The sequence below is a fragment of the Orycteropus afer genome, unplaced genomic scaffold (assembly GCF_000298275.1).
Source record: "Orycteropus afer afer isolate SDZICR_OR568_19922 unplaced genomic scaffold, OryAfe1.0 scaffold00134, whole genome shotgun sequence".
Classification (NCBI taxonomy): domain Eukaryota; kingdom Metazoa; phylum Chordata; class Mammalia; order Tubulidentata; family Orycteropodidae; genus Orycteropus; species Orycteropus afer.
The window spans coordinates 2,813,402-2,833,537 of NW_006921721.1; the positions used below are offsets into that span (position 1 = coordinate 2,813,402).

Genomic DNA, 20,136 nt, shown 5'->3' on the forward strand with positions numbered 1-20,136 from the left:
GGGACAGAATCCCAACCAGGCACAGGGAAAAGAAAACTATTGAAAACTAGGACCTGGTAGGGGAAGATCAAGAACAATAATAAAAAGGACAAATGTATCAATAATATTAGTTGGTTTGGAACAGACAAATACAAGCAAACTAATCATCGGGAGAAAGGGAATGAAAAAGAAAAAAAAAATTAAAAGAAAAGAAAAAGAAAATAAAAATCAGAGGAGGACTGCGTAGGGCACACTGGCTCTGTCTGAGCACACATACTGAGATTGAGCCCTTGTGTGGGTCCAGAAGGTAGGTGGAAGCGGGGATGGCCACACCCCCGCCCACCAAGCGGGTGCAGGGTACAGCAACAAGAAGAATGTCACACCCCTTCAGTCCCGTAGGCCCCGAGTGTCCCCGGGACTGCCGGAAAACAGAACGTGATCTTAAGCCCCAGAAATCTGCGAGAGCACTGTCTCTTTAAATATCCAAGATAGGCCGCTTAAAGGTACAACATGGCAGCATTCTCCAGACCGGCAAAAGTCTACCACTCGGCCCACCTTTCTCTTTACTTTCCCCGTTCCCTAGCCACTGTACAGAGTCTTTTGCACAGACCCTGGCTAGCAGGGAATTTTTAGGTTAATTCTTAAGTCTTACGACCACTGGATTCTGCGAGAGCGCTGTCTCTTTAAGCATCCAAAACGGTCAAGCCTCTTTTTTTTTTTTTTTTTAAATGTACAACATGGCAGCGTCCTCCGCACCGGCAAAAGTTCACCACTCAGCCCACCTTTCTCTTCACTTTCCCCATTCCCCAGCCACTGTACAGAGTCTTTCGCTCAGACCCTGGCTAGCAAGGGATTTTTAGGTTAATTCTTAAGTCCTACCACCACTCGGAAATATCCGAGTCGTTTGTGCCATCAGGGGCGCTCAGGTCCCTGCCAGACCACAGCTCCGTATATCTCCTTTTTTGGTATTTTCACGCAAATTCTTTTGCTAGTTGGTGTTTGGTCTACTTCTGTGTCCTTCTCTTCAAGGCTCAGGGGTCCAAGATTAACTTCTGCGTCTGTGTCAATTGGTTTCCCTTTTCTTTGTTGAAGAGGGTCTGTGCAGTCCTTCTATCTAGTCTGCCATCTTCCCACACACAGCCAGGCCTAGCCAAGTTTACATACAACCTTAACTACCACAATTCCACCCCTTGTCAACTTGGCATCTGTACCTCCTTCACTGGGTGGCTCTGTCCCCTACTTCCTCAGTGGTGACCTCAATCCCTTGGCCTAACTGGCCCTGTTCCTCTCCCTCTTAGTATGGCAGCCCTGCCCCCTCACTCTTGGGGAGTGGCTATGACTCCATCCCACTGGCTCATATGAATGAGCAGCACCACACTCCAGGACCAAGTTGGTGAAGGTCTGGCTCTTTGAAACCTAGGGGGCTGTGGTGGCTCCACCCCCAAAGGCCATGGTCCTACCCTTGAGGCTGAGGCAGCTCTGCTTCCCATTTCCTTGGTCTCTCACTTCTGACAATTAATGCCCAAGGGCAACCCACTCTACCAGGAATATTCCTGCCCAAAGGACACTTAGCTTACCTGCTCTGTGAGCTAGCCAACATGCTACTCCATCTCATGCTGGTCTCTTCTACCAATTAATGCCTGAGGGCAACCCACTCAACCAGGAAGCCACCTACCCAATGCCATCCAGCTTTCTCCTCCATGGGCTGGTAAGGCTATTGCTGTTTCATGCCAGTCTCTGGGCTCTGCTACTGCCATCTCTCATGCTAGTCTCTCTGCCAATGTCTCTCTGCCACTCTCTTGGCTCTGCTCCTGCTGTCTCTCATGCCACATGCTCTCTGCTGGGGTCTTGGGTCAAGGATGCACTCCACTCCTATTTCCACATTTTAGGTATCTGTCAGAGCAGCACCCCACTCCTAGTACCATATTCTGTTCTGATTACCTAGTACCACTCTGACAGGAATATACCATAAATGGGATGGCTTGAACAAATAGGAGTTTATTCTCTCACAGTTTGGAGGCTTTAAGTCCGAGTTCAAAGTACCAGGCTCTAGGGGCTGGGTGAAAGCCCCTCAACCTTGAGCTTTAGCTCTCCCTTTTGCTCCTGGTCTGCTGAAACTAGAGGTTTTTCTTCACTCAGATAGCTGCTGGATGCTGAGACTGACAAGCTCAAGGTTGACAAGTAAAAAGGCACAGTCTCCATGTTACCAAACCACACAGCAGGCCATTAAATCCCGTCCATTGAAAGTCCCAAGGTCGGCAGAGCATGGCAGGCTTCTGAACAATAGCATGGCTACATGCAGGGTTCAAGTGTGCCATAAGCTAGAGACCATTCCCAAAGCTGCTTCTTATGTACAGGAAGTAGACCACATCCCTAAAGCAGCTACTCAGCTGCTTGTGGTAGATCCCACCATGGAGTTGATTGCCAGTCTTGTCATGGGGAATAACTACCACCAGCTGCCCAGTCACTCAACCAGGCCCAGCCAAGTTGACACACAACCTTAACTACCATATCTTGATTGCATGTTTGGTCAATTTCACACTGCAGAAGTTGGTAAAAATGTTCAATTTCCTCATCTTTGGCTTTGGTGGTTGGTGTGTAAATTTGTATAATTATAGTATGAACTGGTCTTCCTTCTAGGCATATGTATATTATCCTATCACTGACAGCACTTTACTTCAGGATAGATCTTGAAACATTCTTTGTGATGATGAATGCCATGTCATTCCTCTTCAATTTGTCATTCCTGGCATGGTAGATCATATGGTTGTCTGATTCAAAATGGCCAAAACAAGTCCATTTTAGTTCACTAATGCCTAGGATATTGATCTTTACATGTTCCATTTCATTTTTCACTCTTTCTAATTTTCCTACATTCACACTTTATACATTCCACATTCCAATTATTAATGGAAGTTTACAGCTATTTCTTCCCATTTTGAGTTGTGCCCCATCAACAAATGAAGGTCCCAAAAGCTTTACTCCATCCACATCAATAAAGTCAACTCTACTTTGAGGAGGCAGCTCTTGCCCAGTCATGTTTTGAGTGCCTTTTGACCTGAAGGGCTCATCTTCCAGTACTATATTAGGCAATGTTTCAGGGCTATTCACAAAGTTTTCCAGTGATATATCAGATAAGTGTTTCACTGCTATTCATAAGGTTTTCACTGGCCAATTCTTTGAAAAGTGGATGGCCCTTTCCTTCTTCTGAGCCTGTCTTAGTCTGGAAGCTCTGCTGAAACCTGTCCACCATGGATGACCCTGCTGGTATTTGAAATACCAGTGGCATAGCCTCTAGCCTCACAGCAACACACAAGCCATCACAGTACAACAAACTAATAGACGAGTGGTGGAATATTGCAACTGTAACTGCTTAAATAACTTGTCCTGAGTCACTGAACTAGAATGAGGCAGAGCTAAAATTCGCTTTGCCTCATAACTCTTCCTCTCAGCACCTGAAGAGTGGGCAGGGCAATATAATAAACCACTCTTGCTGATATATTGCTGGTAGAAATCACTACTGGAACAACATGTGCATTATAATGGGACTATCTACACTGAACCGCCACATGGGATTATCGTAAATCAGAATCAACTTGACATCAAGTGCCTGGGAAGTACAAATGGGTAACACACTCAGCAGCTAACCATAAGTTTGGCAGTTCAAATCTACCCAGAAGCTATTCAGAAAAAGAAAAAAAAAAAGGCCTAGCAGTCTACTTCCAAAACACCAGCCATTCAAATCCCTATGAAGAACAGTTCTACTCTAAGAGTCATGAGGTCACCATGAGTTGGAGTCAACTCCACGGCACTGGAACTGGATGGCATTTTAAAGTCTGGGCAGATAGTAATCCCACTACTAGGTATATATTCTAAAGAAGTGAGAGGCAGGACACAAATAGATTTATGCACACCCACGTTCATCGCAGCACTATTCACAATAGCAAAAACAACCTAAGTGTCCATCACCCAAAGAATGGATAAACAAACTGTGGTACATACACACAATGGAATACTATGCAACTGTTTTGGTTACCTGGTGCCGCTCTAACAGAAATATACCACAAATGAGATGGCTTTAACACACAGGAGTTTATTCTCTTAGTTTGGAGGCTTTAAGTCCAAGTTCAAAGTGCCAGGCTCTAGGGGCTGGGTGAAAGCCCCTTGACCTTGGGCTTCAGCTTTGCCTCCTGGCCCACTAAAGCTGGAGGCTTTTCTTCAGACAGCTTCTGGCTGCTGAGGCTGACAAATCCAAGATTGACAAGTAAAAAGGCACAATCCCAATGTTACCAAACAACATGGCAGGCCACTAATTCAAGTCCAGGAGAACTCCCAGGATTGGCAGGGCATGGCAGGCTGCTGAAAAATGACTTGGCTACATGCAGGGTTCAAGCGTGCCAAAAATCTGGAGACCTTCCTCAGAGCTGCTTCTTATATACAGGAAGCAGACCACATCCCTAAAGCAGCTACTCAGCTGCTCCAGGAGATTCACCATAAAATTGATTGCCAATCTCACCATGGGGAATAACTACATCCAGCTGCCCAGCCACTCAACCAGGCCCAGCCAAGTTGACAACAACCTTTACCACAGCAATGTGGAATCTGCAAAACACTGCATAATATGGATGAACTTGGAGGATGTTATGCTGAGTGAAATAAGTCAATCACAGAAGGACAAATATTGTATTAGTCTACTATTGTAAAACATCAAGGAAAGGTTTATACACAAAGGAAACTTTCTTTGTTGGTTATCAGGGGTGGGAAGGGAAAGGAGAGAAAATTTCTAGATAAGTTAAAATATATAGAGAGAGGGGGGGTAGGGAGAAAAACCAAAGATGATTAATGGTTACCAGGGATAGGAGGGAGGGGGAAAGGGAAAGCTTTTTGAGGGGGGCATTGAGTTTATGCTAATGGTGGTGGAATATTTTGGAAAAGGATAGCAATAATGGTGGCACAACATGAAAAATGTCATCAATGTCCCTGAGCTGTAAATGTGGAAGATGTTATGTGGCAAATGTCTTGTGTTTGTTTTCACCACAATGAAAGTAAAAAAAAAAAAAATCTGGGCAGATGGGGAAGAAGGGTCTCAGCACCGTGCAAAGCCCACCATGTCCATGTCCAGATAAACAAGACCTTGACTAGCATGAGGGAAACTCAATGCCCGATCCTTCTTAGGTGATCATAGTGGTCCATTTTGGAGATATCACCACATATCTCAAAGCCAGTGTCAAGTCAACTATGATGGCAGTGGTACAGATGATAATACTCAGACTGATGCCCACTGTAGCTTTTGTCTACAAGAAGCCTAAGGCTTATGCAAAGGAAAGGACCACACAAGAGCGCTTTTCACACTTACCTAGAACCTTGCAGGCCTCTTGAATGAGCTTAATGGTGATGATATCATCATACACTGTGTAAGTCATGAAGGCATCTTGTACTTCTGCAGAAGCTCTGGAAAATAAATCAAAGGGCAGTGAAAGCCCGTCAACTGGAGTTTAGCCCCAGGGAGATAGCTATGGACCCAAGAAGATATAACATAGCAAAAAGACTGTAAGGAATGTTCTTGGAGTGTTCCTATGTCAACTCCTCTAAAACCCCTTTATCTTTCTGGACTTCATTCTTTCTCATTGGAAAATAGAATAATAATATCTGTTGTACCTTATAGGAGTGTTGACTGAATAAAATAGGATAATAGAAGTGAAAGAGCTTGGAGAAAATGAAAACTACCACAGAGATCCAAGGAGGGGATCATGCAATAATCATGATGACAGGGAGGCAGCATGATGTGCTGGGGAGGCGCTTAGACTGAGAAGTTTGGAGACCTAGTTCCAGACCTTTTCCACATCTGCTCTGTAGAAAATTCACTTCCCCTCTCTGGGGCTCAGTTTCCTTATCTATATGATAAGAGACCACTACCTGTCTGTCAGTTTGTTATACTGTGGTGGCTTGCATGTGGACATGATCTAGAAGCTCTGCCACCAGTATTTCAAATACCAGCAGAATCACCCACAATGAACAGGCTTCAGTGGAGCTTCCAGAATATGAAAGACTAGGAAGAAAGGCCTGGTGATCTACTTCTGAAAATCAGCGGATGGAATCCTATGGATCACAGCAGAATACTGTCTGAGTTAGTGCTGGAAGATGAGCCCTCTTGGTGGGAAGGCACTCAAAAGACACCGTGGTTACACCAATAGACTGAGAATACCAGCAATTGTGAAGATGGCACGGGACCAGGCAACATCTCATTCTGTTGGACGTGGAGTTGCCGTGAATGGGAGCCGATTCATTGGCAACTAACAACAAGATCAATGCCCCCTCCCACACACACACATTCACTGGGATTCTCAGACAGCCCTGGGAGCCCTTATGTGCAGTTAGGATCACTGGTTTACCTACATAGACTAGTTTCCCTCCACCTCTGAGGGCTTCTGTTTTGCTCAAGTCTGTACAGTGGCTAAGTATTGAGGATGAAGCTGTTCAGAGAAGCTGAATATGAGGCCAGGGGCAAACAAAGAATTTGTGAACCACCATGGTCCCTATGTGCTAGCCTGCTCTTGCCATGCTCCCCCACCTCCTTCCCACCTGCCAGCCCAGGGTCCATGAGCCTGTGTGAAAACCTATGCCCTTCTTCTGTGCCTACAAGCAAAATAAAGACATTGTGGGCAAGCCCCACACTTAAACCTGACATGCAGTCACAATTTGTTGTAAAGGCCCCATCTCCAGGACCTTGGGAATGTAACATGTGTAGCCCTGCATTCTGGTGGGTCCACCCATTCATTCCTGTCTGGGCCTGGCAGCCTTTTTATTTTGGGAGGTTGAACTGATAATACTTTGGTGTCCAAGATTTATGTGGGTTTGTAGACAGGTTTCATGTTGCTGGGATGCGAGACACACTTAGACTGTTTTGGTTACACAGAGATTTCAGTTTTCTTTATTGATCCCTCTCTTCGTGCATATAACACTTCCTGCAGAGTCTGGGCACACTTTCCTACAGGGTCATTCAAACTGCTTCAGTGAAACACTATGTTCACTAACAATAAAAATAAATTTCATATTTTCTAATGAGATGCTAATCTCATTTCCTTCTTCTAATGAGAAGGAAAGAAAAATAGCTATTAGGAAAACTTTTGAAGAGATTGGAGTTTGGGAAAGGAACAGATGTGGGAAATGCAGTAAGAGTTCAAGGTCTCCAGCTCACACAATGAAGGGGGCATCTCAGGAAAGTGAAAAAAATCAACCACACAAGATGGTCACATGTGCACCTGTGCAGGACCATCCAGTGAATTGACATTTAAATGGATCAGCCAGGTATTAAATGTGTGATCCTCTTTAGTTCCAGCTAGCCACTTGTCGTCAAGTCAACTCCGACTCAGAACAACCTTGTGTGTGTCAGAGTGTTACTGTGCGCCACAGGGTTTTCAATGGCTGATTTTTTGGAAGTAGGTCACCAGGCCTTTCTTCCAAGGTGACTCTGGGTTAGAAGCTGAGAACTTAACCACTTGTACCAGCCAGAGACCAGTAGTTCTAACTAGGGATGCCCAAAATATTTGGGCAAGAGACCAGTGCCAGGCTGTCTTTATCAGATTGACTTGGGGAGTAAAACAAGCATACAGACTCCTGGGCCCTCACATCTGTCTGGGACTCTATCTTTTTAACCACTCGCTCATTGAAGGAGCTATGGGGATGCAGTGGTTAAAGCATTCGGCTGCTAACCAAAAGATCAGCGGTTTTAACCCATTAGCTGCTCTGCAGAAGAAAGATGAGGCAATCTGCTTCCATAAAGATTTATAGCCTTGGAAATCCTATGGGGCCAGCTCCACCCTGTCCTAAAGGGTGGCGATGAGTTGGAATCAACTCGATGTCAGTGGTTTTTTTTTTTTTTTTTTTTTCCAGTTTTGCCTCAGATGACCGACCTCCAGGTTGGGAAACACTTTCTAGGATTCAATCTGACAGGGCAACAGATTAGAAATTACAGGACCATTGTTCAACATGACTAAACTGGGATAATTGTTTCTAAGAGCTCAGAGTGAGCCACAAGTCCACAGGAAAAATAACGTGCACTTTTGTAGCAAGTTTCAGGCCAAGGAAATGCAATCAATTCTAAGCCAGGGGAAATCAAGACCTCCCTTACTGTAGGCTAGAAATTCACATAACAAATCTGCCTGTAACAGATGATTCAAGTTACAGTCGAGGAAAGTGAGGTCTAGAGAATTGAAGGCCATGTCCTATGGTCATGGCCATCTGGTAATTCGAAAAAGCACCCCATCTGCCATTCTAGCCAGTCCAGCCACACTGTTGTCGTAATAGCACCCAGATTTCTAAGGCTGACATACCAAGCCCTTCACAACCTGGCCCCTGTGCCTCCCACTCTTACCTCTACCCATTCCTCTGGCGAATTCTAGTTCCTGGGACGGGCCATGTCAGTTCATTCCTCCATGTCTTCCTGCAGGCACTTCCTCCACCCAGAAGGCCCTTGCTCTTCTCATTTGCAAACTCCTCCTTCCCACTCAGTCTAAGAAGTGAAGATTCTGTTCTTTCTGAACCACATTCAGATTCAGTCTCCCTGCTCTGAGCTCCCAAAGCAAGTTCTCACCATTGTCCTGACACTTGCACTTTGATTTACCTATCTCAAGCTTCCCAGACTACAAAGTCCCAAAGAGCAAGAAAATGTGTCTATTTTATAACTTATACACAATAGGAGCTTGAAATATTTATAAGAGAATCTAGGAAAAATGAGATATCTAGTTTGACAGGTAGTCTCTGGGTGATGCAAAGAGTTAACATGCTCTGCTGCTAATTGAGAGACTGAAAGTTCAAGTCCACTTAGAAGGACCTCAGAAGAAAGGACTGGTGATCTACTTCCAAAAGGTGAGCCACTGCAAACCCTGTGGACCGGCTAGCACTATCAACAGGACCACAATACATGGGCCCTGAAAGAATGTGAGAAAAAGGTGGAACAGAATCTCAAATTCCTGAAAGAAAACAGAAAATCAGACGTGTTGGACTGGCCAACACTGGAGGACTCCTCAAGACTATTGTCCTGAGATGCTCATGAAGCTTGAACTGAAACTAACCCCTGAGGTGACTTAATAACAAATTGGCTCACAGAATAATGAATATCACCTGTAACTACTATGCTCCTTTAAAAAATCACCTATATGAGGACAAATGGTCAATAATTACTCTAAAACAAAGATGAGAATGTAAAAGAGAAAGGAGACTAGATTAAAGGAAATAGAACAACCAGAGTGGAAATAATGAGAACATGCATGCATTGTGAAGAATGTAACCAATGTCACTGAACAACTGTGTAGAAATTGTTGAATGGGAACCTAAACTGCTGTGTAAACCTTCATCAAAAATGCAATAAAATTGAAAATAATTCACAATTATTGAAAAGAAAACCTTATGTAGCCCAGTTCTACTCTGACACACATGCACTTGCCATGAGTCAGAAGTGACATGATGGCCACTAGTAAAATCTTGACAGCGGCTTTTATCCTGCGTGTGGGTTAGAAGATCTGGGAGTCAATTCTGGCTCTACCGTAATCTAGCTGAATGACTTGGGACAAATCTGACTATGCCTCTGCTTCTTTATTTTTACAGTGATAGCATTGGATTAGTTCAGTATTTCCTTATCACCCTCCCTTCCTCTCCTCCAAGCCACCAAGGGTGTTTCTGTGTTGACTCTCTGACCCACTGGGAACTATTAGCACACTTAAGCCAGCAGTTCTCAAAGTGTGGTAAATGGAACCTCAAAGGGTTCCTGAGACATTTGCAGGAGTCCATGAAGTCAATAATAGTAAGACATGATTTGCCATTTTTGCTGGTTGACATCTGTGCTAATGGTACAAAAGCAATGGTGGGTAAGACTATTGTTCTGTTAGCATGAATCAAGGCAGTGACACAGAACTGAGCTAGTAGCCACTGTATTCTCCACAGTCACATACTTACAATTAAAAGAAAAAAGGACAGTTTCATCTCAGATTTTCTTTAATGAAGCACTAGAAATGATCAATTTTTCTAAATGATCAATTTTTCTAAATGATCAATTTTTCTAAATCTCGGCCCTGAGTACATACCTTTGAATATTCTGTGTGACAAGATGGGAAGTGTGCACAAAGTACTTTAGCACTATACAGAAATAATCGGTCATGTGGCTGTCTGAGTTGGGAGCTCTATCAGTCCTTTTTTCATGGAACATCATTTCTGCTTACAAGAACCACTAACAGACAAATGATGGTTCCTCAGACTTGGGTATTTGGCAGTTATTTACTTTAAAAATGAACAAAGTGATTCTGCCACTTCAAGGAAAATAACTGACAGGATTTGTTGCCAATGATAAACCTCAAGCTTTCAAGTGAAAATCAGAATTTTAGAAAGCTCGCATCTGCCACCATGTGCTCATTCACTTTGCAATATTTAAAGGCCTTTCTGAGATCATGGTGATGTTAACAAAATGTGATTTTGATATTGTACAATGAAACATGTCAGCATGCGGGAGAGGTGCATAACTAGGTAATATTATCCAAGTGACTAATATGTGATAGTACTAAATGATGGCAAAAGATTAATTTCAATGTGCAAGACAGACCAAGGGATTTTGGTGTAACAGAGCAATGGAAAATGTCATTGGTATCCTTTCAGATTCAACGTGGTAAATGGCCTTTAAGAAACTATCATTTGTTGAGGTTTGGTGAAGTTTAAAAGAAGAATATCCACAATCATCTAAGAGGAGTATTAAAGTACTTCTCCTTTCCACAACTACATATCCATGTGAGGCCAGATTTCTTTCATAGATTCCAACCAAGACCACCTATCACAGCAGATCGAGTACAGGAGACAGAGCCCAGCTGTGCTCTATTCAGCCAGATATTAAAGAGAGCCACAAAAACATAAAACAATGCCACTCTTCTCATGAGTGATTTTTATTTGGCTACTATCATTACATTTCATAAAAATATGTTAATCTATAATAGGTTTATTGTTGTTATTTTTAGATGAACTAACAAATAAGGATTTTTTTTAAAAAAAATTCTGTTTTAAGTTCTAACACAGTAAATACCGATACATAAACCAAAGCTATCTGGAGTCCTTACTAATTTTTAATTGTAAAAAGTTTTCCTAAGACCAGAATAGGGAGCTCTGGTAGCATAGTGCCTAAGGCACTTGACTGCTAACCAGAAGGCTGGCAGTTCAAACCCACCAGCCACTCCTTGGAAAAAAGATGGTGCAATCTACTTCTGTAGTGATACTACCTCAGAAACCCAAGGAGGGGTCTCTATGAGTTGGGTCTGACTTGACAGCACATAACAACAGCAACAAGACCAGAACATCGGAGAACTGCTAACTCAAACCAAGAATGAGTCAGATTTGTTTTTAAAGCTAATGAAGTTGAGGCTTCCAGGGTCTGAGGGAAGCAGCCTTACCCAGTCCCCTCCAGCATGGAGTTACCCCCAGCCTGCGGGCCACTGTATGCTGTGATGGTGGTCCTAGGTGCTGAGGATCAGGCTGCCACACCTCTAATACTATCTCCATAAATGGCCCCTGGAACACCTGCCCCTGGTGAACTTAGCAAGCATCCAGACCCTAATGTGATCCCCAAAAAGGCATCTGAACGAGAGCCTGCACATTCCTTGATTGAGATCACTTTGTCCCAGAGGACTGGCCCTAAAACAGAGGTAGGAATGATGGGAGAAGGTAGGGGGAGATCAAAAGCTCGAGGTGTCCTAGGACTTGCCACCAAGAAAGAAGCACACCTCAACAGAAACTGTGGAGAATGCATTGTTACTGATTGTAGGTGTCAGCTGCCATTTAAATTAAAAAAAAAAAAAAAAAAACCCTCACTGCTGTTGAGTCTATTTGACTCATAGCGACCCTTCCTTGGGTTTCTGAGGTGGTATTTCTATGGAAGTATATTTCCCAATCTTCCCTCTGAGGAGTGGCTGGTGGGTTTGAACCGCCAGCCTTCTGCTTAGCAGTCAAGTGCATTAGGCACTATGCCACCAGAGCTCCCCAGCTGCCATTTAGTCTATTCCAAACCTTGGTGACTATGTGCAGAGTGAAGAGTTCCATAGAGTTTTCAGGGCTGTGACCTTTCAGAAGCAGATTGCCAAGCCTTTCATCCGAGGCTCCTCTGAGTGGGGTCAAACCACCAACCTTTCAAATAGTATTAGAGCACTTGACCCTTTATGCCATGCCAGGAAAGAAATTTGTCTAAGCTATCAATAAAAATAAAATGCAATAAAAACAATTTTCAACCAACCATGCTGGAGGGTTACTTGTTTTTTATAGAAAAATGATATGATAAAAGTATTATCAGATGAAGAGGCAAACCAAATGCAACCAAACATCTAGTGAAAATATTATAAAGCTGGGTCAGACGTCAGGTAGTTAATTAAATTAATGATAAGAATAATGATAAACATATGTTATTTTCTGGATTTTTTTTTGTTTATGTCATTATCAGCTTTTTAATACATAGAATTTATTGTAATATTTGCCATCCTACATACTCACTTTTGTATTTACTTTTTTACTTGTAATTTTGTATTCTTTTCACAAAATTATAAGAGGCTCTCCAACCTAGACAAATTCAAGTCTCATAATATTTGATTCTAGTACTGCTGGACAATGAATAAGGAAGACAACAGAAATGATGCATTTGAATTGTGTTGTTGGCAAAGAATACTGAAATACCATGGACTGCTAGAAGAATGAACAAATCCGTCTTGGAGGAAGTACAGTCAGAATGCTCCTTAGCAGCGAGAATGGCTAGACATCGTCTCTCATACTGTAGTCATGTTGTCAGAAGGGACCAATCTCTGGAGCAGGATATCATGTTTGGTACAGTAGAGAGTCAACAAAAAAGGGGGAAGACACTCAATGAGATGGATTGACACAGTGGCTACAACAGTGGGCTCAAACATAGCGAGGATTGTGAAGATGGAGCAGGACCAGGCAGTGTTTCATTGTGTTGTACACTGGGTTGCTGAGTTGGAACTGACTCAATGGCACCTAACAACAACAACAATGTATTCCCACTCAACAAAAATGTTTCTCAAGATTTACTTTCTTTGTTTTTCATTAGAAACACAATAACTACTTTACAAATAAAATAATATTATAATATCAAATATACTTTTTAAAATTTCTTAAACCTTTGGATATTCTAATGTAATTGTTGAGGGGAATAAATCTCCCAGTTGAGATATCTTGACCAAATGGATCCTTAAGGGTTCTTCTAGTTCTAATAATCTGTGACTTTAGGCAGCCTCGGCAAATGCATTCAGAACTGGGAAGAGGGTCAGGTTGGGGAGACAGCATTCCTGGATGAAAGTTAAAATGGAACAACTCTGCATTCATCATCACCACATACAGGGTTAGCAGATGATGTTTCTACATGTGTATTTCTATGTGCTATAAGAATATCCAAGTGTATAGCAAAGCTGACAATGGACAAGGTTATGGTGGCTTCTTGGCCACAGCCAGCTACCCTAAGGGAGCAAGTAGGTGGACCTGTGGGCTTGGGGCCATAGTCACAGGGGACATCAAACTCAATTGGCATAAAAACATTGTTCCACATCCTACTTTGATGAGTAGCAACTGAGGTCTTAAAAGCTTACAAGCAGCCGTCTGGATGCAACAATGAGTCTCTACTAATCCAGAGCAAAGAAGAATGAGTAAAACCAAAGATGCATGGAAATAATTAGTCCCAGGGAGTAGAAGACCATGTGATCCTCAGCCTATATGACCATGATATCAGAAGAACTAGATGGTGCCTGGCTACCACTGTCAACCATTTGGAGGGCAATCAGTGCAGGAGATCCTGGATAGAGAAGGAGAACAATTTTGAGTTTTGTTCTCAAAATCATAAAAAACTCAAAATCATAAAAAAAAAAAAAAAGACCAGGTTTGCTGATCTGATAGAGCCTGCTGAGACCCCTGAAACTATGGCCCCTAGTTATCCTTCAGCTCTGGAACTGAACTCACTCCCGTGGCTTCCAGCCAAACAAAAGACAGACATATGGGGTGAACATTTACACCAGGTAGACACTCCTTGGAGTGATCAATCGTGGGAGAAGAGAAGGGCAGTGTTTACACAAGGAGACAGCTCAGGAGGTGGGAGTGCATGGAAGGGAAGAACACAGGGAAGAGGTAACTACAGGGAGAGAGTGGGAGAATTGTTACACTGTGAGGAATTGCAGTCAATGTCGTGAAGAAAAATGTGTATGGAATGCCGTGTGGAAAATGAATTTGCTCTGTAAACTTTCATCCAAATCACAATAAAAATTGAAAAAGATTAAAAAAAAAAAAAACCCTTTGCTTTCAATAAGTCCCTGGGTGACCCAAACAGTTTATGCACTTGGCTGCTAACCAAAAGGTTGGAGGTTACAGGCCACCGAAAAGCACATCAGAAGAAAGGTCTGGCAATCTGCTTTTGAAAACTCACAGCTTTGCCAAATCTGTCCAGTGCAGTGCTACTCTGCAACACATGGAGTTACTGTGGGTTGGAATCGACCCAACAGAAATAGGAAAGGGGGAAAAAAAAAACCCTCTGCTTTCAGTTGCTTTTTAATCAGAATTTGCTGATACTCTACTCATGGGAAAAGTATGGAACATGGTAAGTGCTTTCAATCTCTAAGGGAGAGTAAGAGGCTCAGTGATTCAACGGAGCAGAGAAGGTGCAATAGAGCAGAAAGGGGGATGAATGGGAGACATTCTGATTGTTTTTTCGGGAACAAATAGTTATTCAATGTATTTGAAGGGATTTGCTCAAGATGTCAGAATGTTAGGAGTATTTCCTATTTATCCAGAACCAAAATCCCAAGAATGCTAGGCAGGGTCCTGAAACTTTTTAAGCTAGAGAACCTCTTGAGGATTCTGTTGAGTGCTATGGACCCTCCCCCCAGAATCTGCATACAGACATGTGTATCCAAAGTTTTCATCATGAATCCAGAGGTTTCTCAGACCCTCTGAAGCCCATCCAGGGACATCTGGTTACAAACCCCTGACTCAGAGAAAAGCCATGTAATTCCACCAACCTCCTTACCATTCATTTACTCACACGTCCACACACAAATCATCCAACTGTTGATCCCTTCCCTATGCATTTGTTTTTGCAGTGGAGAATACATGCTAGCCCTGGTGGTTCTACCCATACCTCTTCTTAGACACCCTGCCCTCCAAAGCCCATCTGACTGGGCCAGGTGTCTCAGGAGTCTGGAATTGAGATTCTGAGAGACTGAGCCATTCAGATGATGGTGGTCCCTCAAACTGAAAACCACATAGAAAAGTTTAGAAGAAATGCAAATTAGAATACTTATACATAGAGTCATCATGAAGAAAGACGCAGAGATGGAGAGAAGCCTGCTGGCCTTCCACTTTCCCCTGAGGTCTTTCTGTGAACTTTCTGTAACTGAACTCTGTGAGCATGTTGCTGTGGTGCTAGAAGTTGTGCCGTCAGTATTCCAAACACCAGCAGGATCACCCATGGTGGACAGGTTTCAGCAGAGCTTCCAGACTAAGACAGACTAGGAAGAAAGGACTGGCAATCTATTTCTGAAAATCAGCCAGTGAAAACCTTCTAGATAAGAACAGAATATTGTCTGATACAGTGCTGGACAATGAGCCCTCCACGTTGGAAGGCACTGTAACAGCCATAACAATGGACTCAAACATACCAACAACCATGAAGACGGCTCAGGACCAGCAATGTTTCATTCTGTTGTATGTGGGGTCGCCATGAGTCAGAGCCCATGTGATGGCAACTTACAGCAACTACTTTTTCCACTTTCTACCAAACTTCTTACTCATGCCACTTCAGTCACACTGAACTTTCCTCTGGGGCTCAAGTTCACTAAGCTCAGTCCCATCCCATTCACACGTTCTGTTCTCTTTGCCTGAAATATGCTTCCCTGACTCATGTGTGGCTCCTTCCTTCCTTGCAGTTCCACCATCACCTTTGCAAAAAGTCCTTCTCTAAGGGCCTGGGCAAAACCACCATCTTATATCCCGTCATTATCAAGCATCCTGTGTATTATAGCACTTCCCACCACCTGAAAGGTGTTCATTCATTTATTTCCTTGTTTATTGTCTATCCCCTTCCCCACCCCCCTCACATTGGAACATACATTCCCAGAGAACAAAGCCCTTGTCTGTCCCCTTCACAGCAACCCCCAGGGCCCAGAACTTTGTTTGGCACACACTAGGAGCGAAGTAATATTGGTTGAATAAATCAACTTGCCCAAGTCGAACAGCTAGTAAGTGATTCAAGCAAAAATGTATCTGACCCCAAAGGCTCTTCTCTTCCCAATCTATTAGTTGGTTCTCATTGTTAAGTTTTGATAAAAGTTGTAGCCAGGAGGTTATAAAAAAACTGATTCATAATTAGAAATCTCTAAATCGAGTCTATATGAAAAAGGAACAAACAATATAGGCAAAGGAGGAGAAACATCTGGTTCTGATTATTTCATATAAAATAAAACCGATATCCTTTAAAGTATGGAGACATACTTCATATTGCCTAATAGTTTCTTCTTAAAATTTATGTAGGGATTAATGGATTTTTTTCTTTTTCAGCTCTAAAATTCTATTTTAAAAGTACCAGGGAACTGTTATTTAAATGTAGCCTGAAGCAAATCTTCTCGCACAGCAAATAATCTTGCCTTAATTTGAGTTTCAGAAGTTGAGTTTTTTGCACTACTTAAAAAAAAAAAAAAAAAAATCTAACGTGATGCCATTTTCATAGCCTGCTGGGCTTGTGAGATAGGCCTTGGCTTTTGGTATAAAGGTGCATTTCCAATGCAATGGCATTGGTATCTAGTACACCAAATACACACATATTCTTTGAGGTTAAACTAAGCAGAGAACTGGCACTTCAAGATTAAAGAGAGAAAACCTAGCAACACAGACAGAATATGGCCCTGTTGATTCTATTCCTGAACACATGACACTGACTTCCCTGCTTCCCTGTCCTCTGTCCTACCCCTAACTCACTTGTTCATGTCACCTTGGAGCTCATGTGGTTTCCAGGGCCTTCTAGTTGCTTGGGAATGCTATGACGAATGAGAGGAAGAGGAGACATGCCATCTCTCTCACAGAAGTCACAGCCACAATCCAACAGGAACCACGCCTCTTCCTTCTACTTACACATGGGAAGTTGTGTTTTCCTGGATTCGCAAAAATGTATTGACTCTCTCACCCATTCAGAGTTCAAGCAGCTGGGTGTGCTACATCTGCTGAGGGGAGAGCAAGGGGTCTTCTCCAAACAGTGCATCTCAGCTGCCTGTCACAGGTGGAGCAGAACAAGGTGCTGTTTTACTGCCACTCATGTCTGGGTACTCCAGTTATTTCTAGTTCTTTCCAGAGCCCTGGCCTCTCTCTTAAGGAAGATAGAATCTTCTGAGCCACCAGCTGAGCTGAGGCTAAAGGTCCTACCAGGAGTTCAGATTGTATGAAGTTCCTGAGACAAAAATCAACCTACAAAAATTGACCCCTCCCCTCCCTCTCTGGTCACTAGAGTTCATGTAGGTTCCTCAAGACAGGACCAGAGGAGCCCACACTGGGTATTGTTGTTGTTATGTGCCATCAAGTCAAACCCAACTCATAGCGACCCCTCCTTTGGTTTCCAAGGTGGTATCGCTACGGAAGTAGATTGCCCAACCTTCCTTCTGAGGAATGGCTGGTGGGTTTGAACCTCCAGCCTTCTGGTTAGCAGTCAAGTGCCTTAGGCACTACGCTACCAGAGCTCCCACACTGGGTATCAGAGAGATGATATATATTTGTTCTTCCAAAGAGCACATGGGTGTGTTCAAACTGCTGACCTTTCAGTTAGCAGCAGAGCGCTTAACCGTTGTACCACCAAAAACAAACCCATTGCCATCAAGCTGACTCCAACTCACAGTGACCCTATAGGATAAATAGAGTAGAACTGTCCCATAGGGTTTCCTAGGCTGTAAGTCTATGGAAGCCGATGGCCTCATCTTTCTTCCATGGAGCAACTGGTGGGTTCTAACACTAACTTTTTGGTTAGCACCCTTAACCACTGTGCCACCAGAGCTTCTATTGCACCACCAGGGCTCCTATATAAGCATCTGTGTGTCTGTGTGTGTGTGTGTGTGTCCCTGTATTGTGGCTATTCCCTTAGAATAGACTCTCAAAACTAAAATTACTGATCGAAGTATATGATCACTTACATAGCTTTTTGGTACATGTTGCTGAATTGCTTTTTCAAAGGGCCACAATACCATCAGCAATTACTCATTTTGCTGCTTCTTAGCCAGAATTGGTTATTATCATTTAAATTTAATAGGCAAAGCAATGCCTAGTTGTTTTAATTTGCATGTAATTGATCAACTGAAGAAGCCTACCATTTTTTCCTGTTTGTGTCTTCCTCTCTCGTCTTAGGACCAGGTGATTGGTGAAGCCTTTCAGGCCCAACCTCTAACATTCTGAGGCTGGGAGCCTCCGAGAAAGCAGAATTCAGCACAAGATTACAGGAGTCAGACGAGACACCGTGCAGTGCTGTGAATGCAGCACTGTGAGTGCCCGACTGCAGCCAAGACGAAGAGATCTAATTAATGATGAGCTGAAGACTAGATTATATCACTAAGGAGCAACCGGCCAAAACCCCTTAAAAGGGGGATGGCGCCTGCCTCTTCCATGGGATTCTGGCAGCTCTGTGTTTGCACAGTGGAAACTATCCAGTTGCTCTCTCTTCTGCAATTAAAGGAGCAGATGCCAATGTGTTTGTGGGATGATAATGCTGGTGTACATTGGGACCCTGCTTTAGAGCTCCTGTTAAGAAAGGGGACTGATAGCTTCCTTACAGACAGATACGGAACACAGGGTTTTTCACTATAGCATCTAGTTGCCTTAGTTAGGGCACTTGAGTTGCTTTCCCTAGTAAGTGAATCTCTTTGAAAACTATCTCTATGTGATGATAAAGGGTCTAGTCCACTAAGTGAGGGATAGTGGTGGTTCAGAGTAGAATTCCCACCTTCCCTGTGAGAGACCTGAGCTGTGCTGCTGGCCAGTGGGCCTCATGCACACCGCCAGCCATTGGTCGGTGGAAGCTTGTATGTTGCTATGGTGCTAGACAGGTTTCAGCGGCGCTTCCAGATGAAGCTGAATGAGGAAGAAAATCCTGATGATTACTGTGGAAAAATTAGCCAATTAAAACCCTATGGATCACAATGGTCTGATCCCATGGTACGCGGTGTCCCCATGAGTCAGGGGTTGACTTGACAGCAGCTAACAACAGCATTCAACCAACTGGATTAAGCAAAAGGCCACTAAAAACCCATTACCTCCAAAAACATCAGGGACACTTCATTTTGTTTGTAATATACTTACTTCAATTTTTCCCAGGTCTCTTCACCAAATTTCTCTATCACAAGGGACTGAAGACAGGTATTGATGAATCCATACTAGAACACAAACACAAGAGGAAAACTGTGCATAAGGAAGCACGGAATTTCCAGCCACAGACACCTTCACAGTTTCTTTAGGAAAAGTGCAACAACACCCACTTGGGGAAACTCATTATAACTTTTCCTTGCTTCTAAGGGGTTTATGTGTTTAAAAGCTGCTCTCTTCCTCACTTTGCATGAACCTTGCAGCCATCACTGGTGTGGTGATGTCACAGAGAACATACACGAATCAAAATTGAAATCAGATTATAATTCCAAACCAAACCAAGTTCACTGTCATCAAGTTGATTCCGACTCATAGCAACCACCGTTGGGTTTCCAAGGCAGTAAATCTTTACAGAAGTAGACTGCCCCATCTTCCTTCTGTGGAGTAGCTGGTGGGTTTGAACCACCAACCCTTCTGATTAGCAATAATAATAATAATAATAATAAATAACTCAGATCCGACTCATAGCAACCCCTTCTTGGGTTTCCGAGGCAGTATCACTATGGAAGTAAATTCCCCAACCTTCCTTCTGGGGAGTGGCTGGTGGGTTTGAACCTCCAGCCTTCTAGTTAGCAGTCAAATGCCTTAGGCACTACTCCACTGGTAATTAGAGGAGGTTAGTGTTCATCGTAATTGTCTCAGAAACAGGGAATTGGCTTGGTTAGAACAAAAAATTCAAAAACATAATAGTGGCATGTGTTTAAAGGTAGGCATAAGGAAGGGCACTGCCTCATGTTA

At 43.1% G+C, this 20,136-nt stretch overlaps 1 protein-coding gene across 1 annotated transcript in view; it reads right to left on the reverse strand.

Annotated features, from left to right (window-relative positions):
- Nucleotides 1–19,403, reverse strand: part of LOC103200695 (guanylate cyclase soluble subunit beta-2-like) — a 119,928-nt gene extending 100,525 nt beyond the window's left edge. The window contains exons 1-2 of the mRNA XM_007945246.2: nucleotides 19,336–19,403; nucleotides 5,336–5,430 (exon numbers count right to left, since the gene is read on the reverse strand). Of these exons, the coding sequence (XP_007943437.1) occupies nucleotides 5,336–5,402 (67 nt within the window). The 5' untranslated portion in view covers nucleotides 5,403–5,430; nucleotides 19,336–19,403. The remainder of the gene's footprint in view (nucleotides 1–5,335; nucleotides 5,431–19,335) is intronic.
- Nucleotides 19,404–20,136: the final 733 nt, after the last annotated feature.